Source organism: Lynx rufus, unplaced genomic scaffold, assembly GCF_022079265.1.
Source record: "Lynx rufus isolate CCGP_SWC_20201006 ecotype Redwood Valley unplaced genomic scaffold, mLynRuf1.p SCAF_3, whole genome shotgun sequence".
Taxonomy (NCBI): Eukaryota; Metazoa; Chordata; class Mammalia; order Carnivora; family Felidae; genus Lynx; species Lynx rufus.
Window position 1 is genome coordinate 160,128,303 of NW_025814845.1, and position 20,457 is coordinate 160,148,759.

At 35.3% G+C, this 20,457-nt stretch overlaps 1 protein-coding gene across 1 annotated transcript; it reads left to right on the top strand.

Moving 5' to 3' along the window:
• The first annotated feature begins 5,360 nt into the window (after positions 1 to 5,360).
• Positions 5,361 to 19,369, top strand: IDO1 (indoleamine 2,3-dioxygenase 1). The gene is made up of 10 exons (XM_047092156.1): positions 5,361 to 5,509; positions 8,834 to 8,929; positions 9,046 to 9,165; positions 12,118 to 12,236; positions 13,380 to 13,394; positions 14,919 to 15,018; positions 15,794 to 15,911; positions 16,984 to 17,035; positions 17,699 to 17,847; positions 18,810 to 19,369. Exons 1-10 carry the CDS (start codon positions 5,411 to 5,413, stop codon positions 19,163 to 19,165), a joined length of 1,224 nt encoding a protein of 407 aa, XP_046948112.1. The 5' UTR covers positions 5,361 to 5,410; the 3' UTR covers positions 19,166 to 19,369.
• Positions 19,370 to 20,457: the final 1,088 nt, after the last annotated feature.

Below are 20,457 nucleotides of genomic sequence, written 5' to 3' on the forward strand. Positions count from 1 at the left end.
GAAGCAACAACAAATTTCATTATGCTGATGAAAATGGAAAATGGAAAACCACCTTGGAAAATTATGTAGCAGTTTCTAATAAGTTATTACATAACAATTCCACCCTTAGCCAAATACCTAAGAAAAATGTACTCAAATGTCTACACAAAGATTTAGACCAATGTTCATAGACGCTTTACTCATACATGTCAAAAGCTGGAAACAAATTAAATGTTTATTGATGGTTTAAGGAGAATGGTTAAACAACAAAATTGGTATGCTTATGTAATGAAAACTTATCAAATCATAAGAAGAAAAACATTTTTAATAATGCAACGTGGACGAATCCCCAAAACACTATGTTGTATGAAAGAAGCCAGAACCCTAAGCATACATATTGTATGATTCCATTTGTATTAAGACCAGACCCAACTAATCTGTGGTGATAAAAATCAAAATAGTGGCTGACTCTGGGTGAGAGGGGATTGAAAAGAGGCAAAGGGAACATTCTGAATGATGTAAATGTTTTCTATCTTAATCTATGTGATAATAAATTTTATTAATCTTGTGTGGCGGCTATTTGTTCTGTCACTGGCTCTTTGAGTGCCAGCACCACCCCCGCCCTTGCTTGTTTTGAACTTTTATGTAGCTACTTCCCTTTTCTGGGTACCCATCCTCAACATGTGTGTTGAAGTAATAAATCTCATGATGACTTCCGTATTTTGTCCCTTTCCTCTTTTCCACGCTGATTCTGTTACAAATTATCTAATGTGAATGCTTCCAGGGTACTACAAACTACCCCACCCATGACTCTCAATAAAGGTATTTGCCCATTGCCCATAGAACATTCCTCCGCTTCTTCTTTGACTGTTATGATCAAACTTTGGGCTCTTAGTGACTTTGGGTGACCATCTGAGCCTACTGTGCCTCCCTTTTTAGAACCTGTGAATGTAATAAATCCTTTAATTTTACGTGCTTTTCAGAGTGATTTCACTGCCGCGCTGGAAATTATCCTTAAAGAACCCACAAGGGGGCGTCTCTCTTCCATTTACAACATGACTCTCTAACAAAATTTATGTAGTTTCCTGTATATGAATTATATTAAGTCCTGTTTCCATATGAAATTAAATATTGAAAAAAATACCGGTCAAGTGTGCTTACAGACTTTAATGTGAATAACTGTTATTTCATTCATAACTTTATTTACAATTATGTAACAACCATACCTCACTTTTTTGTAATTTTTTTTTTTTTTATGTAACAACATCTCTTACTTTTTTGAGAATAATGCGTTATTTTTCCAAAATCATGAGATGGATGCGTAGTCTTTCTTTTAAAATAATGTATGCATTGTAGACGATACACTTCCCTCTCAGTCAGCCATTAGCTGAATCCGAGAAATTTTATCATTTTTAAACCATTATTCAAGTAAAAATAGTTTCTAGTTTCTATTTTGATGGTGTTTTTTGACCTATGAATTATATAAACCTATGTCTTAATTTTCAAACATACAGAGATTTCCCAGTGAACTTTTGGTTATTTACTTGTCTTATTTTACCTGGGTTAAAAAATATTTTCTGTAGGATTTAATCTTATAAAATTTTTCAGATTTGATTATGGGCCTGCACATACCTATATGGTAAATTTTTGTAAATTTTCCAGTGTACTTGTAAACAATATGTATTTTGAAATTGATGAGCTTGATAATCTATATATCTTAATTAGATCAAGTTCATTAATCTTGTTTTTAAAATTGCTTATGTATTTAGTGATTTGGGACTAGCTGTTCTGTTAGTGAGATTTTAAATAAAAACAAAAAAATTGCAGTCTAATTGTGGGTATGTGTCTGTGTCTTTTGTGTTCCATCTACATCAGTTTTTGCTTTACACTGTTTGAGGTTATGTTGTTTAATGTATAGAAACTTTAATATCGTCATATCTTCCTGGTAAGTTAAACACTTTGTGCTATAAAGTATTCCCCTTTTATCTTTGTAATAATTTGTTTTATGTCAACGTGGCTTAGCTATAGTACCCACTTATTCAGTTAAACACTAATTGCAGTTGTCTTGAAGATATTTTGTAGGTTAGTTAATACCTATACTTAGTTTGCATTAAGTAATAGAAATTAAGTGGGATAATTTGAGTGGGCTTCATCTAATCAGTTGAAAGGCCGTAAGAGCAAAAACCTAAGTTTTTCTAAAAAAGAAATTGCCGGTAAACTGCAACATTAGATCCTGTCAAGAGTTGCCAGTTTTCTAGCTTGCCATCCAGATTTCAGATTTTCTAGCCCCAAGAATCATGAGAGCCCATTTCTTGATATCTATCTGTTTATCTATCTATCTATCTATCTATCCATCCATCCATCTGTCTATCCATCTATTTATCTATCTCCTTATTGGATCTGTTACTCTGGAGAACTCTGATGCAATAAAATACTATTTGCCTCACAGTCTGCACTACTTCATATTTATACAGCTATGTTAGAGGCACAGAAATATCCTGAATCACCTTAATTTCTTTTGGGGGTTATCATGAGCATTTTCTCATAAGATAATAATAAATGTCAAATTAGTTACCATGAACAGTTTTAAGAAAATTCCTGACACAAATGAGTGGTCAGGAAAATTTGGATATTATTTTTAAAATTTTTATTTATTTTATTCTTTTTATTTTTTTTAAGTTTATTTATATATTTTGAGAGAGAAAGTATAAGATGGGGAGTGGCAGGGAGAGAAAGGGAGACAGAGAATCCCAGGCAGGCCCTGCACTGTCAGTGTAGTACATGATGTGGGGCTCGAACTCACAAACCACGAGATCACAAGCAGAGCATAAGTCAGATGATTAACTGAATAAGCCACCCAGTCACCCCTGGATATTATTAATGTAAACCCAAAACAGTGGAAAAACATAATCACCAAAATATTAATGGTAAATGCCAGTGGATATTGGCATTTCAATAATTCTCTTCATTCTTCTTATATGTTCTAGGTCACTTAACTTTTTTTTAGCTGAAACCTCTTTTACTTTTAAAACAAAGCTACTCTCTACATAGACTAGCATAACATAATAATAAAGAGGAACTTGGATTACTGTATACGGTACCATGTTGTGAGGGAACAAATTTGTTTATCATCGTCCTGGATAAAAGTTCTTTTGCAGGTTTATTCATAATAGTTCTTTTTTTATTATTATTTATAATAGTTCTGGCATTGTGCTCAGTGAAAAGAAAAATGGGATTTCCAGATGTAGATGTTCACCAGGCAATTGGAAATGTACTTTATAGCTATGGAGATAACCCAGGCAGTACAATCATTACATACAAGAGTTCAGCCAAGTCATCAAACAAGTGATATATGCAAGGCAGTAAGATTCGTATCCGTCAGAGCTGGGAGGTTATGGAGCAAAAAGCTGAGTTTTGACTTTCAGGAGCTTTCTTTCACAATGACCTGGCCACAGGTATAAAGATAAAGGAAAAGATAAAGAATCGATAGAGGATAGTACGATTAAGATGCTTTTCTGACCCCTTGTGCAAAGGGATTTTCAATGAGATGTGGTTATTGCTGAAGAAAAATCAAGATAAATGAGGACTGAAAATGTTTCCAAAATATGAAAATATGAAAAGGGTTAAAATGTGAAGGTAGAGATAAATAGGTAGAGAGAAAAGTAGCTAAAATATTACTGTTTCTGGAGTCGAAGGTAGGATGGATTTAATAAACAAGCAGAGTCAAGAAGAAGTTGTATCAAACCATGCTTCTTAAAAAACATCAAGCCTCAGAAACTTTTCTGAGATAGAATTATCTAAAACTTCATTACATGTATCTGTCTTGACTCACCGATGGAAAACAAATCCAGGTAAAAAGAGTGAAAAATCATAGGAATAAACACACATTCTCCAATTCCTAAAATTGTTTTGGTTATGTTTGCCTTCCATGATGATAATCCAACACGATATTCTTATTTGTGTTTTTGCCTTGGGCCTGGTTTCAAAAATATCAGCCTCATGGATTATTCATTCTGAAGCTTAGCCATGTGTTTTCCTGTGTAATTTTAGTTTCAATTTCCTTAGTTTTATTATAAGGAGAACATATTCTTGTAAAACTACATGTTAAAAAAGAAAAAAAAAAAAGAATCCATGATTCAAGGGAAAGAATAGTGTGACAAATATTCTAGAATGCAGAGTCATGTACCAGGAAGTTATTTCAAGTACTCATAAGCTGGATGACAAAACTGCATTCTTACAATGCACTGCACACTAACTCCTCATTTCTCCTTTTGATCATCATAAGGAACGATACAGTTTCTCCTTTTCCTTCAGCTTTATTAGTAAGATCAAACAATGCCTGTAAGTGACCACAGAACTACATGCACCCCAAAGAACTTGCCAAATGCAGTTTTAATTTGCATTTTGGAAGAAACATTTTCAGGATGTTTTATCCTTTATTCAAACTTTTAACATATTACAAACTCTCCAAATGTGAAGTACTATTGCTTCAACAGTCCTTAGCAGTCAAATATAGTAGAGATACAGAAAAGTCTTCCTAAAAATTACTTCTAAGGAATATGAAGAAGAAAGAACTGTATCACTGAGAACACAGATAAAAGACTGAATAAGAAAAATGGGCATGTAGAGAGGTACTGTCTTTTTTTAATTTTTAAAATAATTTTTTTAATGTTTATTTTTTAGAGACAGAGAAACGGAGCATGAGCTGGAGTGGGACAGAGAGAGAGGAAGACACAGAATCCAAAACAGGCACCAGGCTCTAAGCTGTCAGCTGACACGGGGCTCAAACCCTCAAAGGGTGAGATCATGACTTGAGTTGAAGTCTGACACTTAACTGACTGAGCCACCCAGGTGCCCCAAGAGGTACTGTCTTAATTCCTCACCTGCTTCCATTTTTTTCTACATCAATCATTGCCTACATTAGTTCAATGTAGCATGGTTTACATTTCATGGTTGCTGAAATAAGACACTACCGTGTTTAAAGAACCCTAGAGACTTAATGGAAAGCCAATGATAGTAACAGTAAAGGGATATTTTAGGACTTTAGCCTTGGTCAAATTCATTGTCTTACTTCAAAGATTTAAAAGTTCCCATTAAAAAATGTACTTTTCTAGTTACCTATATTCATGGTTTTTGTTATTTCAGTTTCTTTCCCACATTCCCTATGACAGTAAACGAATGGTGTTCCCAGTGACAAATACTTCATAGTACCATAAACTTTCAGTTTCTTCATATGATGAATAGAGGTGCTTTTGTGGTTTTATTGTTTATCAAATTACAAAGAAAGAAAATGAAACTATTCCAAAAGTGGAAGTCATTGCTTGCTGCCTACGTGTGTAAGTTTGCAATCATTGGCTATGGCAACCTCTATAATAAATAGATGCTCTGAAAACTCCTTGCACAAGGAGGACCAGAGAAGTAGACTGCAAGAATGTCACACAATAGGATATTGCCTACAAAAAATTCTTGGAAAAATTTGAAAGAATACCATATAGATGAAGAGGTGGGCTTCGTTCTGCCAACTCCACAGGTAAGACAAAGAACTGATGTATGGGCAAAAATGTTTTCTTATCATTACTTACCTGAGCAAGTTAACTTCTGTTGAGCAAATGTGGTTCAGTAATTTTTACTGAACAAATGGATAAAGCAATGCCAAAAGTAGAGCAGAATTTTAATAAATGGTGCATACTTAACTTCCTTAAAATTTTCTGCCTAGAGATTGAGTCTTAAATCCATTTTTTACTTACCTTACACAGATAAGGTAAGTGATGAAATAAGGAAACTATAGAAGTATTTTGACTTAGTGCAATTGCATTTTGGGGGGGCATTTTGAAAAAAAACCAACAAAGTAATAAATGATGCATGTCAAAGGAACCCCTTTTCTTGGTTGATAATACCTAAAATTGTGTGAAGTACATGTTCCTACTTTGATTAGGTTTTTGAGATGGTATATCAAGCAATTTTGTGTTGTATTAATACTACTTGTTGCTACTAAGTGTAAGATTTGGATGAGAGTCTGAATTGCCTTTTTTTTTTAAATTTTACAAACTTTGCCTGCAAACAGCAAGACATGTAGACTAAATGTTTGTCTTTAAAACTACATTTTTTAAAGTTGTATTTCAAAGAATGCCAGGAAAACCATCTTATTATCTATTTCAAATAACAAACATTTATATAGCATCGTTAAGCAATTTACAAATACTAACTTACTCCACCTTCATAACCATCCTAAAAAGTATGTATGTTATTAACCTCATTTTCCTGATGAGAAATTTAAGCCATGCAGAGGGCATCTTTAAATGCAGCAAACATATTTTTAGTTAGAGATCTAATCTAACTGTACTTAGAAATAACATCCTGTAGGGGCATCTGGGTGGCTCAGTTGGTTACGTATCCAACTCTTGATTTCTGCTCAGGTCACGATCTCAAGGTTCCTGGGATCTGGGATCAAGCCCATCTCTCTTACCCTCTGCCCCTCTCCCCAGCTTATGCTCTCTCTCTCTCAAACAACAACAACAAACCCACTAATGTCATTGCTTAAAGCACTTTGTATTTACAAATCACTAATACTTAGACCTGCTCCCCCTCCATACAAACACACTGCAGTGCCAGGATAAGATGATTTTGGAAATGTACTTATCAATGGTACAACAAGAAGTTGCAAAACTCTATATATAATTTTTCTCCCAGAGTAAATTCTCTTAAAAATTAAGACAATCATGGCAGTTTTGGAGCTCTAAGAACAGATTGCAAGGGGTAAAGCAAAACAAATGAAAGCAAACAAAAACAAAACAAAACTCTTCCTGGACTACTTAAAAAGTAGTAATTACTACTTAAGATGTTTAGGAAGTTAGATCATATTCTGAAACAAGGAGAACAAATTAGTCATTACTTTTATTTCTTCACTGAAGATCTTTCCTAGAAATTATAAGTTCACAATGTTCATTTCATATTTTTTCATCAATCAAATTTCTACTCCAAAAGAAAATAATGTCTTCTAGTTCCACATAGATACAAAATACATTCTCTAATCTAGCAGAAGTTGATGACCTCTGTGTTATTCTTAATTAATTTATATTATATCATTAAGCATCCTCTGAAACAGAAGTATATTATTGATTGAATTTTTGCATCTGTTAAAAGTTCTGTCAAAAGGACGTTAATCACGATATATGACAATAAAAAATATTTATGTTATTTGGGGAAAATAGTAAAAACCAAAAATTCAGTTGTGTTCCAGAGTAAAATGCAGAACAACAACAACAATATATATTATATATATATATATATATATATATAATATATATATATTTGTTACTAAAAACACCACTGCACAGCATTTGTGTGATTAGGGAGAAGGTTTCAGAGAAACCAGAGAGGTGACTATCTAGTGAATATACTGCTTGCATATTTCATTGCTAAAAAATCTGCACTAATAGACAAAGACTGGCCAATTATCTGAAGTCCCTGAAAATGTTTGAATTTTATGTGATGTTTGCCTTTTTGTCTTTTAGCTTACTTATAATATTAATTGTTTTGAAGCTTTGAATTTTATGTGACATTTGCCTTTTTGTCTTCTAGCTTACTTATAATATTAATTGTTTTGAAGCTTAAAATTTCATCAATGTTGGTTTGAGTTAATCTTTCTGTTTTTGCTGCATCCCCATAGTTCAGTATTGATGACCTCAAGGACATATCTGGAAACAGCTTAATGAGAAAGGCATGGGAAAAGAGCATATGGGAAGTTGAAGCTCATTTCAGGGCAGTGTCTAGGTCTTTTGTTTACATGTTTTCCTTTGACATGAAAGTATAAATATGATAAGATCCAAAGAGACACTTTTGTTTGGATTTTATTTGCACTTACCGGGAAAAATACAAGCCTATAGTACCAAAGCAGGCAATTGGTACATATAGGTACAGCATCTCTTACAAGTCCAGTACTGTCCAAGGTTCTGTAAGAAATACAAAATTAAAACATGATAAAATCCTTACCATCAAATGGGGTAGCGAGATGTTAAAAGAACATTGATTTTTGAGGGGTGCCTAGGTAGCTCATTCGGTTAAGCATCTGACTTCAGCTCAGGTCATGATCTCACGGTTTGTGAGTTCAAGCCCCACGTTGGGCTCTGTGCTGACAGCTCAGAGCCTGCAGCCTGCTTCAGATTCTGTGTCTCCCTCCCTCTCTCTCTTCCCCTACCCTGCTTGTGCTCTTTCTCTTAGAAATGAGGAATGAATAAGCTTTAAAAAAAAAAAAAAAGGAAAGAGCATTGATTTTTGAAAGTTGGAAACACTTAAAAGTTCAATCACAATAAACTATATGTACAAAACAATCTCATAAACTGAGCCTTGTTTTCCTTATTCATGAAATGGAGATAACAATCAACTTTTTAGGTCATTATAATATTTAAATAAGAAATTATTGAGCAAAGTGCCTAGTCTACTTACTGACATCTAAGAAATCTCAATTTTCTTTCATTAAAAAAAATTAGAATCTAGCCAGGAAGAGAAAATAAATAGCAGATAACAATAAAGTATTTAACAATGTGAAGGTATAATACACAGGATTTATACTTGGGGACCTAAGTGTATGTTGGAGTAATCAGGATGATTTTAGTGGAACTTTTGAGGTAGCCTGTGTAAAAGAGCAGGTAAGAGTGCTGGAGGAGAGGAAGAAGTCTTGAGCTCTGAGTGTGCAGGTAACAATGCAAGGACTGGGGTTACTGGACAGGTAAGTGTTTGTCAGGACAGCATTACACAGAATTGATCTACAGGCAAGACAGACTATGAATCAGATGCAAAACTATTTCATAAAAATTTTCACTGTGAAATAAATGTCCCATTTCTTTTTTTCTAGGAGGAACTACCTTACCCTTATGATCAATGGATTTCCATTGCTAAAAACCTTCCTGAACTTATTGACAAAAATGAACTACGTAAAGAAGTTGAGAAGGTTTGGAAAGGCATTGCATTCATCTTTCTGTCAGAGCTTCTTAACATTTTTCACTTGGCTTTAAAGCTATAATGTCACCCATGTTGATTTGAGTCAATCTCTTTTTTTATTCCCAGTTAAAAATGGTCGGTATTGATGACCTCAAAGACCACAAGTCACAGCGCCTTGCACATCTGGTCCTGGGGTATATCACCATGGCATATGTGTGGAACCAAGGCGGTGAAGATGTTTGTGAGGTTTGGAGATTTCCTGGTATTTCTCATGCTATATGACAATTTACATCCAATTTACATTTAACATAAAAATAATTCTAAAACTATTATAACTAAATTTGGTGATGCTTGTATAACACAAAATAAAAAGAAGACAATGTTTCATTGACTTAACATGCCAGCTGCTATCATTATTGGATTTTTAATCTTTCACTTACGTAACACAGTTGCTCCATCCTGTGGATATAGACGTATGTCCTGAGTCTTTCACTTAAATTATATTGTAAGCATTTTTTAGTTACAACATAATCATGCTAGTCATCATTTGAAATCACTTTATAGTTTTTCATTGAGTTACTGGACTTTATTTATTCAATCCTCTGTTTACAAATACTGTACTTGTTTTAATATTTTGCCATTGTAAATGACATTATAATCAATATATTTGAAAATTAAATTTTTCTCTCTCTATTAGTTTTGGGAGATACGGACATTTTATGACTCTTCTTACTTAATGCCAAAGTGCTCTCTTACATCAATGTAAATGTAATCTGTCAACACGGAAGAACATATGGGTTTCACTCTACTCTCATCAACAGTAGATAACTTTAGATTTAAAATAATACCATACTTTATTTTAGCTGGCAATCCTAATCACATGAAACCAATTGACTGTAATACCTGATCTTTAGACAAGAAAGAGATAAAATAGATTCCAGAAGCACCTTCTGCCATTTAATGATTTTTTTTCCTTTTTGACAATTTAATTGGAATTATTATCTTGTCTTTCCACATCCTGTTTAAATACAAAACAACACATATAGTTCCCCTATGTGATAAGTCATCCTCTGATATGTAAACAAAAGGGAAAATGTGTTCTGCATAATCATGGGAACACCTTTTACTTCTTTATAATTATCAGACTACCATATATAAATTTTGTGATGACACAAAAAAGTTTCAGATTAGTTCTAGCCTTACAACCTAAGCACACAGCCCCACTAGACTTGCTAGAATCTGAGTTTAGCTAAATGTGTAGGTATTGTATAGAAAGATCATCAATAGGGGCACCTGAGTGGCTCAGTCAGTTAACCCTACAACTCTTGGTTTCAGCTCAGGTGATGATTTCAGAGTTCATGGTCTGCGCTGACGGAGTGGAGCCTGCCTGGGATTCTCTCTCTCTGCACCTGCCCTGCTCACGCACACATGCACACTCTCTCTCTCAAAATAAGTAAATAAAGTCAAAACAAAATGAAAGATCATCAATAACAAAGGGCAGCATATGCTAAGTGGAGAAGTATGAGAGTCCAGAGGAGTTAAATAGTAGTTGGTATAATAATGAAATGTTTCAAGGAAGAAGTGGGACTTGAATTACTTCTTAAAAGATTGGTACAGCTTATTCAAAGAGGAGAGAAGCAAAAAAGAGAAAGAGAGGACTAGCAAAAAATATGGAGACCAGAATGTACATGGGATAATAAAAAAGATAATAAATTTACCAGACTGGACATCAGAACTATAAAATAAAAATAAAAATATATTTTTAACTTATCTAGTTTTTATATACCACATTATTCTAAAAAGGATTTTAGAAGCCAGCAACAAATACATATGCACATATATATGTATATGTATATACATATATATAGAAAATTATATATATATATGACTATTGAAGTGAGGAAACTATAGGAAATATATATATATGTGTGTGTGTGTGTGTGTGTGTGTGTGCACATATTGTCAATAGTCATACACACACACACACACACACACACACACATATACAACTACTGAAGTGAGGAAAGAGAACAAATGGATAAAAAATAAGATATATCAATATAAGGCAAATTTTGCTTGAGAATGGGTTAGAAATTAGCATCTGAGTTTCTTAGTAGCTGTGTAAATGTCTCTAATAGATTAAGATGGGTTTGAACATTTCCTTTCTTTTTTCCAAGTCATCTCAAATTAATTTTTCAATTAAGCACCTTCCCTTTTGTTTCCCTTTGATCTTCCCTTTAAATCAGAAAGAGGCAGAAATTTCCTTTAGAAACAAATGTAAATCATTTGCAAACCAAAATGTTTCACTTTCCAGAGGCATAAGTTCTGCAAGGGCTTTGATAGCCCATGTTACCATGCTAACATTTTGTCTTCTTTGTTAAACCATCATCTCCAGGTGTATTAAATTAATCTGAAGCTACTGAGGTTAGAGCTCTCCTGAGCTCTCAGAACTATTGAGTGGGCCACATTGTCATGCCACCTCTCCCACCGTAGCCCACCTCCTACTACCCCAGATGAGCCACACATATTCCAGCCATAGGCTGCTGATGACAAGGATGATCTTAATTATTACATGGGACAATCCGGTTATAAAATCAGGCAGATAAAGAATAAAAGGTCAGCATTATGATTAATAGAGCAGTTGGAAAACATGGCATGCATGAGTGGCAACAATGGGCCCCCTAGGAGAGCGCTTGCCCATCAGGATTGCCCTGTAGGGGTAGGAGCCTTTTAGAATGTGGGCAAACACAGAGCAGAATCCTGAGTAATAGGCTCAGGAAAAGAAAAGTTGAGAACAAAGGAAACTGAGCATGATTTTATCCTTGTATTTCCTATGGATGAAAAATTCCTAGCATAGAGGAATTGCCCAACAAATATTCATGGGGTGGACACATGAGTGAATAAGTAAGTGACTACAAGTAACCACAGACCGTTGGAAAGTCAAGGATACATCCTTTGTTCCTTGAACCCTTTACCTCCTTTTTCTCTCTCTGACTAGATTATGTCCACATCAGCCCACATCTAAAACATAAACATTTAATAATTCCCAGGACTAAGTTGTGAAATGAGGAAGAGAAAATTATAGTGGTTTGGTTTCAGAATGCCATGATGTAGAACAGCTAATGTTCTGGCACCCAGAAAGCAGAGGAAAAGGTAAGATACTTCAAAGGCTAATACTAAATACTGTGTTTTAATTAGGTCTTGCCAAAGAATATTGCTGTTCCTTACTGTGAACTGTCTAAGAAGCTGGATCTGCCTCCTATTCTGGTTTATGCAGATTGTGTCTTGGCAAACTGGAAGAAAAAGGATCCCAATGGGTATGTAAATTGTGATTATAGCAGGAATTAAAGAAGTACATGCTTGGGGCACTTGGGTGGCTCAGTCAGTTGAGTGTCGTGGTTGACCAGTTCGAGCTCTACATCAGGCTCTGTGCTGACAGCTTAGAGCCTGGAGCCTGCTTCAGATTCTGTGTCTCTCTCTCTCTGCCCCACCCCTGCTTATGCTCTGTCTCTCTCTGTCTCAAAAATAAAATAAACATTATTATTATTTTTTAAAGAAGTGCATGCTATTTATGTCAATAGGGAGTTAGTCATTGGTTCAGTTTTCAGCAGCACAGCTTTCTTCTCTTTCTTGGGGGTATGTTTTCCTCTGCTGGTATATACAAGAGAGAAAGGTGTATAATTAACATACAATGAAATGTGCCATCCTGACTGTTCGGTTGGGGGATTTTGACTGTTCTACACACATGGATAGCCTGTGACGAGATACAGAATATCACCTCTATGGTTCTTTCTATTCAATTCTCTTCTCTACCTCCAGGTAATTCTGATTGGTCATTTTAAAAATTAATTTTTTCTGCTATTGGATTTCATATTAGTGCGATTATAGAGCAGGTGTTCTTGTGTCTGGCTTTTTTTTTTTCGGGTAACATGTTTTGGAGATTCTACAACTTTAATGTTTATCTCTCCAGTTAAGAGTAAACACATTTTCGGCAGTGGAAAGGAAAATGCCCAGGCCCTCAGTGCAGCCTGTTGAGGGACTAGGCCCCTGCTATCATTTTAGCAGTGGGATTTGATACCCTAAGGGGACAAGAGACATAGGGTGTCCCAGGGCTCTGGGTGTGTTTCTGCAGAGGAGTACTGTAGACCCAGGAACCATAAAATGAAAGGATTTGATCTAGAAAAGTTTATTAGGAATGACTAGTTTTGACTAACCTTCCATGTTCCTTGAATATTTAATTTTTTTTTTTTTACTTAAAAAGTCCTAAGTGTTTGCAATGCCTAGTTGATAAATATTTTTTAAAAAACATATATATTTTTCTTTTTTTTGCTTATATCTTACCTTTGATAGATCAGTAGTATTAAATTGAATAATAATAACTCAAAACCACTTTTTGAGTTTTTAACTGATTTTCTTTTTCTTTTCCAACTGGCCCACTGTTTGATGGCTGCTTTCATAAGGCCCATGACTTATGAGTAAGTATTTGATCATTTTATTCTAAGGATTATTTTTTATTCAAAGTAAATATAGGTTTATCAGTATCATCCAAATGTACTTTTTAAGAGACCAATTGAATTCAGGCAAAAAATAACTCAAGTAATTTTTTAAAGAGCAAATAATCCCAATCCTTAATTAGATCTCGGACTATCATAGCACCATGTCTGCTTGATATCATAGCTATATTTACATGCAAAAATAACACCTGCATGTATAAAATGTAATTAAAAATGCACAAATACAAAATGCACATCCATCTGTGTGTCTTTGACTTAATAATCTCAGTGGCCAGAAACATAAACTTGTTCTTTTTGGCCCAATCCTTACTATTTTTGATCTATGTACTGAGAGGAGGCTAAAAGCTAGGGAAACAAAGGTAAATATCATAAGAATAAGCCTGCTTTGGTGCAGAAAGTGGATACAGGCAGATTATGTAAATTTCTCCTTGATTAGGAAGAGGGCAAGAGGAGCTCTAACCAAATAAAAGGGATGAAGAAGGAATTCCTGTAGCAGGTTACTTAAGCTGAGTTCCAAAGAGTGAGTAGGAAAGAATTAGCTACAAGAAAAAAATGAGTGTTCATAGTGGAGGATACAGCAAGAGTAAGGGCCTCAAAGTGATGAAAATCTTGATGTATTATCAGACTGAAGGAAGGCTAGTGTCGTTGATAAGTAGTGACTGATGCAAGTAGTAGTATGGTAAAGGGAGGAAGAAATAAATTTAGCAAAAAGATTATGTAGGACTTTTGGCTATGATAAGGGGTTTAAATAGTATCTTCAGATCAGTGGACAGCTATGGAAGGCTTTTACATGGGAAGATGGTATCATCAGTCCCATGTTACAGATGAAAACACTGAGGCAGAAACATAAAATATCTAGGTCAGGTCACACAACAAGTAAACTTGCAGAAATGGTCTGGCTTCGGAGACTATGAATTTAACCACCATGAACTTCATAGATATACAGATACTGAATCCTTGGTAGCACTAGTGTGAAACTTCACTAAAAAAGAAAATATGGTATAATCAATTATTTGAATTTCCCAATTTCTTTGTAAAGCAAGTAAACCACTGAGAAATTGAATCAGGTTCACAGATAAAAATATAGATATGAATATATTTATTTAAAGCAAAAGGCCTGCTTAAAATTATACCTCACAGATGTCTCTATAAGCATCAAATACGTATAAATCTATAAATATGGTAATATATATGCATGTGAAAAATTAATGAGACAAAAGAAACAGAAATGGTCTTGGAATTTCTGGTTCCAAAATTCTAAAATAGAATTTAAAGTCCCAGCTTAATTTACCATTAGATCTTAGATGATGGACCTAACATTCATATTTCCAACAATGTAATAGAGATAGTAAAACCTAGCATACTTATCCCACAAGATTATTTTGAAACTAAAATAGAACAAAAATACTTGAAAACTACAAAGCACTCAAACAAATACGCCAGTATTTTTGCTAAATTCTTGACTCACTTGACTTATTTTCTTAGGAACATGGACATTCTGTTTTCGTTTCCTGGGGGAGACTGCGGTAAAGGATTTTTCCTGGTTTCTCTGTTGGTGGAAATAGCAGCGGCTTCTGCAATCAAAGTAAGTCTATCCATACTGGCAAATTTGTATCTTGATTTCCATAAGCAGAGCAATCATTCTATATTATGCATGAAATAACTTTATCTTGATTCAATAGAGCATTCAATTATTTAATTGGATATAAGGGTTCATCTGGTAGAAAAAAGTATTTTATTTATTTTTGTGTCTCATCTAAAATATAAAGCGTAGGACCCACACATTTAGAATAAAGTTTGAAACCTCAAAAAAAGAGATACATTTTTAATGCAAGTTGTCATTGGAACTAGATCACAGAGTGATATAAATCTAATGGTTTTGACTATTAGAATTAGAAATAAAACTATATAAAACTATATAAACTTATCTCTAAATGTTAAATAAATAAAAATAAACCCAAGCTTAATTAAATGCAAGGAAATTAAGTCAAACAATAAGAGGGTACTCACCAAAACAAAAGAAGTGGAAATCCCACATTTAATTTGGGGATTAAGAATTAGAAGAAGATGGGGCGCCTGGGTGGCGCAGTCGGTTAAGCATCCGACTTCAGCCAGGTCACGATCTCGCGGTCCGTGAGTTCGAGCCCCGCGTCAGGCTCTGGGCTGATGGCTCAGAGCCTGGAGCCTGCTTCCGATTCTGTGTCTCCCTCTCTCTCTGCCCCTCCCCCGTTCATGCTCTGTCTCTCTCTGTCCCAAAAATAAATAAAAAACGTTGAAAAAAAAAAAAGAATTAGAAGAAGTTTATTCTATGCCAATATTTAGTGCTAAGAAATCTTAAATGTTTACCTTTTTTTTTTAAGGTAATTCCTGATTTATTGAATGCAGTAAAATGTGAGGACCACAATACTCTGCAAAGGGCGCTGCGTTACATAGCTTCTTGTCTGAAACAAGCCCAGGAAGAGTTTAAACAAATTCATGGCAAGTATTGTATGCCAGGCAACATTCGAGGCTGGCAGTCACAAGTTTCTGATTACCTAAAACGTAGAGTTGTTAAACAAATAGAAAAAAAAAAAAAAACTCTGACTTAAGTGGGTGTGTTTTCACTTTATCTCACTAAATTATTATACTTTCCTGTGGTAGGTTTCGTTATATTAATTTTATAGATAAAGTAATCTACTGGAGAGATAAGATAAATGGCCCAAGGTTACATAGATAGTAAATTGTGAAGCTAGAATTGCAAGCCAGGTAATTATTTAACTGTCAGGAATGTCCTAGCCTCCCACTGAAAACCATGGAGACAGTTGCTTAAGGTTCAGGCTGTTTTAATTTCTAAAATACTTAGCTTCTGCTTGATAAGAACTCCCTAAGAATTCTGCTTTTTCACAAGTTAAGTAAGAAACAACAGAGAAAAGCTACTGAGCTCAAAAGTTATTACAAAATTAACAGTTAAAAAAAAGCAGCAATAACCAAAAAAAGTATATAAACAAAGGTCTACCAAAAAAAAAAAAAATGCGCTCTGCCGGACAGCTTCAACAAATATGTCACAGTGTATCCCTAGGCTTTGAGTTACTGATGATTGGTCATTGGAAAGAAATAGACCTTCAGATAAAAAATGTTAGTAAGCTTTGGGAAGAGAGACATGGGGATGATCCACAGGGAAACAAACCCACAGGGTTCCTGGGGTTGTTGTTTCTGCTTTTCATTTTATTTAGATTTGTTTCTTTCTTTATGTAAGTAATTTATCTCATGGCAGTAAGCATGTGAAATAGCTTTAAAGAAACATTGGCAGTTTAATTGGTCTCCCTAGGAGGAGTCTGATGTGGGCTTAGGCTCTTTGATATAAGCTGTGTGCTAGCCCTATGGTAGACCCTGTTCAGTGGACATGAGGCTCACTTGGGAGAGCTTCTCCTCAGGGACTTTTTCTGCACAGATGGACCTAATGCCTTTCCTGAAGCCTAAGCTGAAACCCGCTATCAGTTATTTACAATATCTTGATCTCCTGTGATGGTTCTGATAACTGCTTAATTTAACATACCTTATCTTTTTACAGAATATGTGGACCCAAACACATTTTTCAATGTTCTTCGCATATACTTGTCTGGGTATGTAGTCTTACACCTGAGTTTGTTTTCTCTTAAACATTTATCATAACACATCAAATTCCCACTGATGATCCCCACTATCCATCGGGTTTAGGAAATAATTCATATCTTAAAAAACATGTTGTAGAGAAAGAATAGACTATTCTCTCTGTTATTAGTTGGCCAGGCATGGACTCGACTATGGACAGGAAAAGTAGTCATTTAAAAAAGAGGAATGGAGGTGCCTGGGTGGCTTAGTCAATTGAGCGCCTGACTCTTGCTTTTTGGCTCAAGTCATGATCTCCCAGTTCATGGGATCGAGCCCCATATCAGACTCAGCACTGACAGCATGGAGCCTGCTTGGGGTTCTCTCTCTCCCTCTCTCCCTGCCCTTCCCCCACCTCTCTCTCTCTCAAGATAAGTAAATAAACATTAAAAAGAGAGAACAGAATGATATTTTCTCCAATGCAAAGGTAAGCTTCCATTTATAGAATCCTTATGCCAAATTTTCTCAGAAACATTTTATTTAGCATTCTCAAAAATGAACATGAGTGGAGGGAAGTGTGGAAGAAGAATAATGAAATCTATGTCACGTCACTCTCCATTCACCCTCTATTATAAAATTTTATATCTGAAAATTTGGCAATTAATCTAAATAATGATTTTTTTTCCTTCCTCATCTAGCTGGAAAGGCAACCCCCTGCTGCCAGAGGGTCTGAAGTATGAAGGTGTCTGGGAAACCCCAAAGAAGTTTGCAGGGGGTAGTGCAGCCCAAAGCAGCGTCTTCCAGTGCTTTGATGTTCTGCTGGGCATCCAGCAGAGTTCTGGTGAAGGTGAGTGGATAATGACAAATAATAATAATCTCCTATGTTAATACAATAGTGTTTTAACATCTAAGAAGTAACTTTCCATCAGCATCTCATCTGAGCCTATCTGATACTTTTCAAAGAATCAGTAAGGCAAGATCTTGTTGTCATCACCCCCTTTCACAAACAACCAAGCAGGAACTTTTAAATTTCTTTACAGGTTAAGTGACAAACCCCTTATTAACCAGCTAGAAAGCAGTGAAGCCAGAACCAAAACCCAAGTTCATCACCCTCTCAATCTTGACATTTGAACATGTATATAAGGCCTAATTGGCTGTGATGAAGCCCATAGCACATGTCCTGAAAATGTATGATCAGATTCAGAAAGAGAATGTCACCAGCAAATGAGATGGGACTGTGAGTTGAAGTTGGGGAAGTGGAGATGTCAGTGACAGGGGAGGCTTGACATTGCTCTTGGTCAGCTGTATTATTTTCCAGCAGCTCAAATTTTAAAGATGCCCCAAAGTTGAAATATGAGCCACATCCATTATATTCCTTGTAGGGGTAGGAGAAGCTCTAGTAAGAACTTCTTGGTTAATAGTTCATTAATTTATTTAAAAGTTCTCCCTTAAACTCTCCTGGACTCTGTGTCATGATCTGTCAAGTATAGATTATTTTCATCCTGTCTGTATCATCAGCTTTTTAGAAGGATCAAATACAGTAGGAAGTGAGAAAGGACACATGGGCAAAAACTCTATTATGAAAGAATGAGTTCAGCTCATGGGGCTTTCAGAATTAAGCCTGTATTACAATAATTACCATTACTAGATCAAGATGAGTAGTCTTCTAACAGGGTGGTTTTGAACTCAGTGCCTCATGTTTTAGTGGTGGCTTGTGATCTCCCACCCACTATGACCTCACTCTGACCTTCTCCCCTAGATTGGGGAATGTTTTTTCCCTACTGACTAATCTTTCTCTTGTTCCTTCAGAATCTTCTTTCAAATTCCTTCAGGAAATGAGAGAATATATGCCATTAGCTCACCGGAAATTTCTCCAGTCATTAGAGTCAGCCCCCTCAGTCCGTGAGTTTGTTATTTCAAAAGGTGATGCTAAACTGAAGGCAGATTATAATGAATGTGTGAAAGCTATGGCTGACCTGAGAAAATTCCATTTGAAAATAGTAGCCAAGTACATCGTGATTCCTTCAAAGAACAAGCACAAGGCAAACTCAACATCTGAAGAAACATCAGAACCAGAAAATAAAGGAACTGGAGGCACTAGTGTCATGACTTTCCTGAAGAGTGTTAGAAATACAACTGAGAAATTCCTGCTGAACGTTGACTAATGTAACTTGGCATTTCGTAAAGACCAAGATGTCTATATATGTCTATATATGTCTATATTGCTCATTGTATCAGACCCACGAATTAATAATACACAACTTTTTAATAGTACTTATAAAAGATTTCAAAGTGTTTTTCCAATATCTGTTCTTTCCTTGTAAGAATAGAATTATAATAAAATTAGAATATTTTATTGTAATTAAAAAGATGACATTCAATAAATATTGATATGATATAATAAAATGTCTAAAAGTTGCTTTATTCATAACTATAATTAAATATTCATCCAGATGAGACCCAGTCTACACTGCTACCCTCAACCATGGGTAATAGATTCCTTTACTTTCCCTACAGTAATATCACACTTGTTTATAATTACCTGTGTCCTTGTCTGTATTGTTACTACATGATAAGCTTCCCGATGCCAGGGACACCCTATTTTTTACTGACCTATGCATCTCCCAACCTTAGTGCATACCTAGCAAATACCTGTTGAATGAATATATAAATGATTGAGTCAATTCATGAATAAATTACTGTGGGCTAACAAGAAGAGGTCACCTTTGAAATATAATTTCTCTCAGGAGGCCAGGGTTATCCGACACGCACAATCTGGCATTAATTTATTTAATAACATAATCTAAGAGTGTTGGAGAGGAGCTTAAAAATTATATGAGCCAAACTCATTTTTTAAAAATGTTGATTTTTATTTTTGAGAGACAGAGAGCATGTGCGCGCAAGTAAGGGATATGAGGAGAAAGGGGGACTGAAGATCTGAGGTGGGCTCTGACACTGGCAGCAGAGAGCCCAATGAGGGGCTCAAACTCACAAACTATGAGATCATGATCTGAGCCAAAGTCAGATGCTTAACCAGCTGAGTCTCCCAGGCACCCAGACCCAAACTAATTTTAAAGATGACAAAATTGAGGCTCAGAAGGATGAAGTTGCTTACTGAGGGCCACACAGTTGGTTATAAAGGGGACAAGAACTTTAGTTTATTGATCTTCCTCATCTTTTTCACCAGTCTCGATGTAGACCAGGTTAGAGAGAAAGAGAATTTGGGAAGAAGAGGGAGAAGAAATGAGCTGACTTGATAGAATTTCATGAGATATAGTAGTAGATGATTAGCTAGATATTGGCTATGCTATTATAGATGAGAAGAAAAACAAGGCACAATGGCTGCCTGCATGCAGAATTTGCAAGCACTTTCAATTTGTGGAAAGCCCAGGTCTGAGGAAGTGGGTTGAGTGCACACACCCAAACAGATTCAAGGAAGGAAATGTAGTCACATATT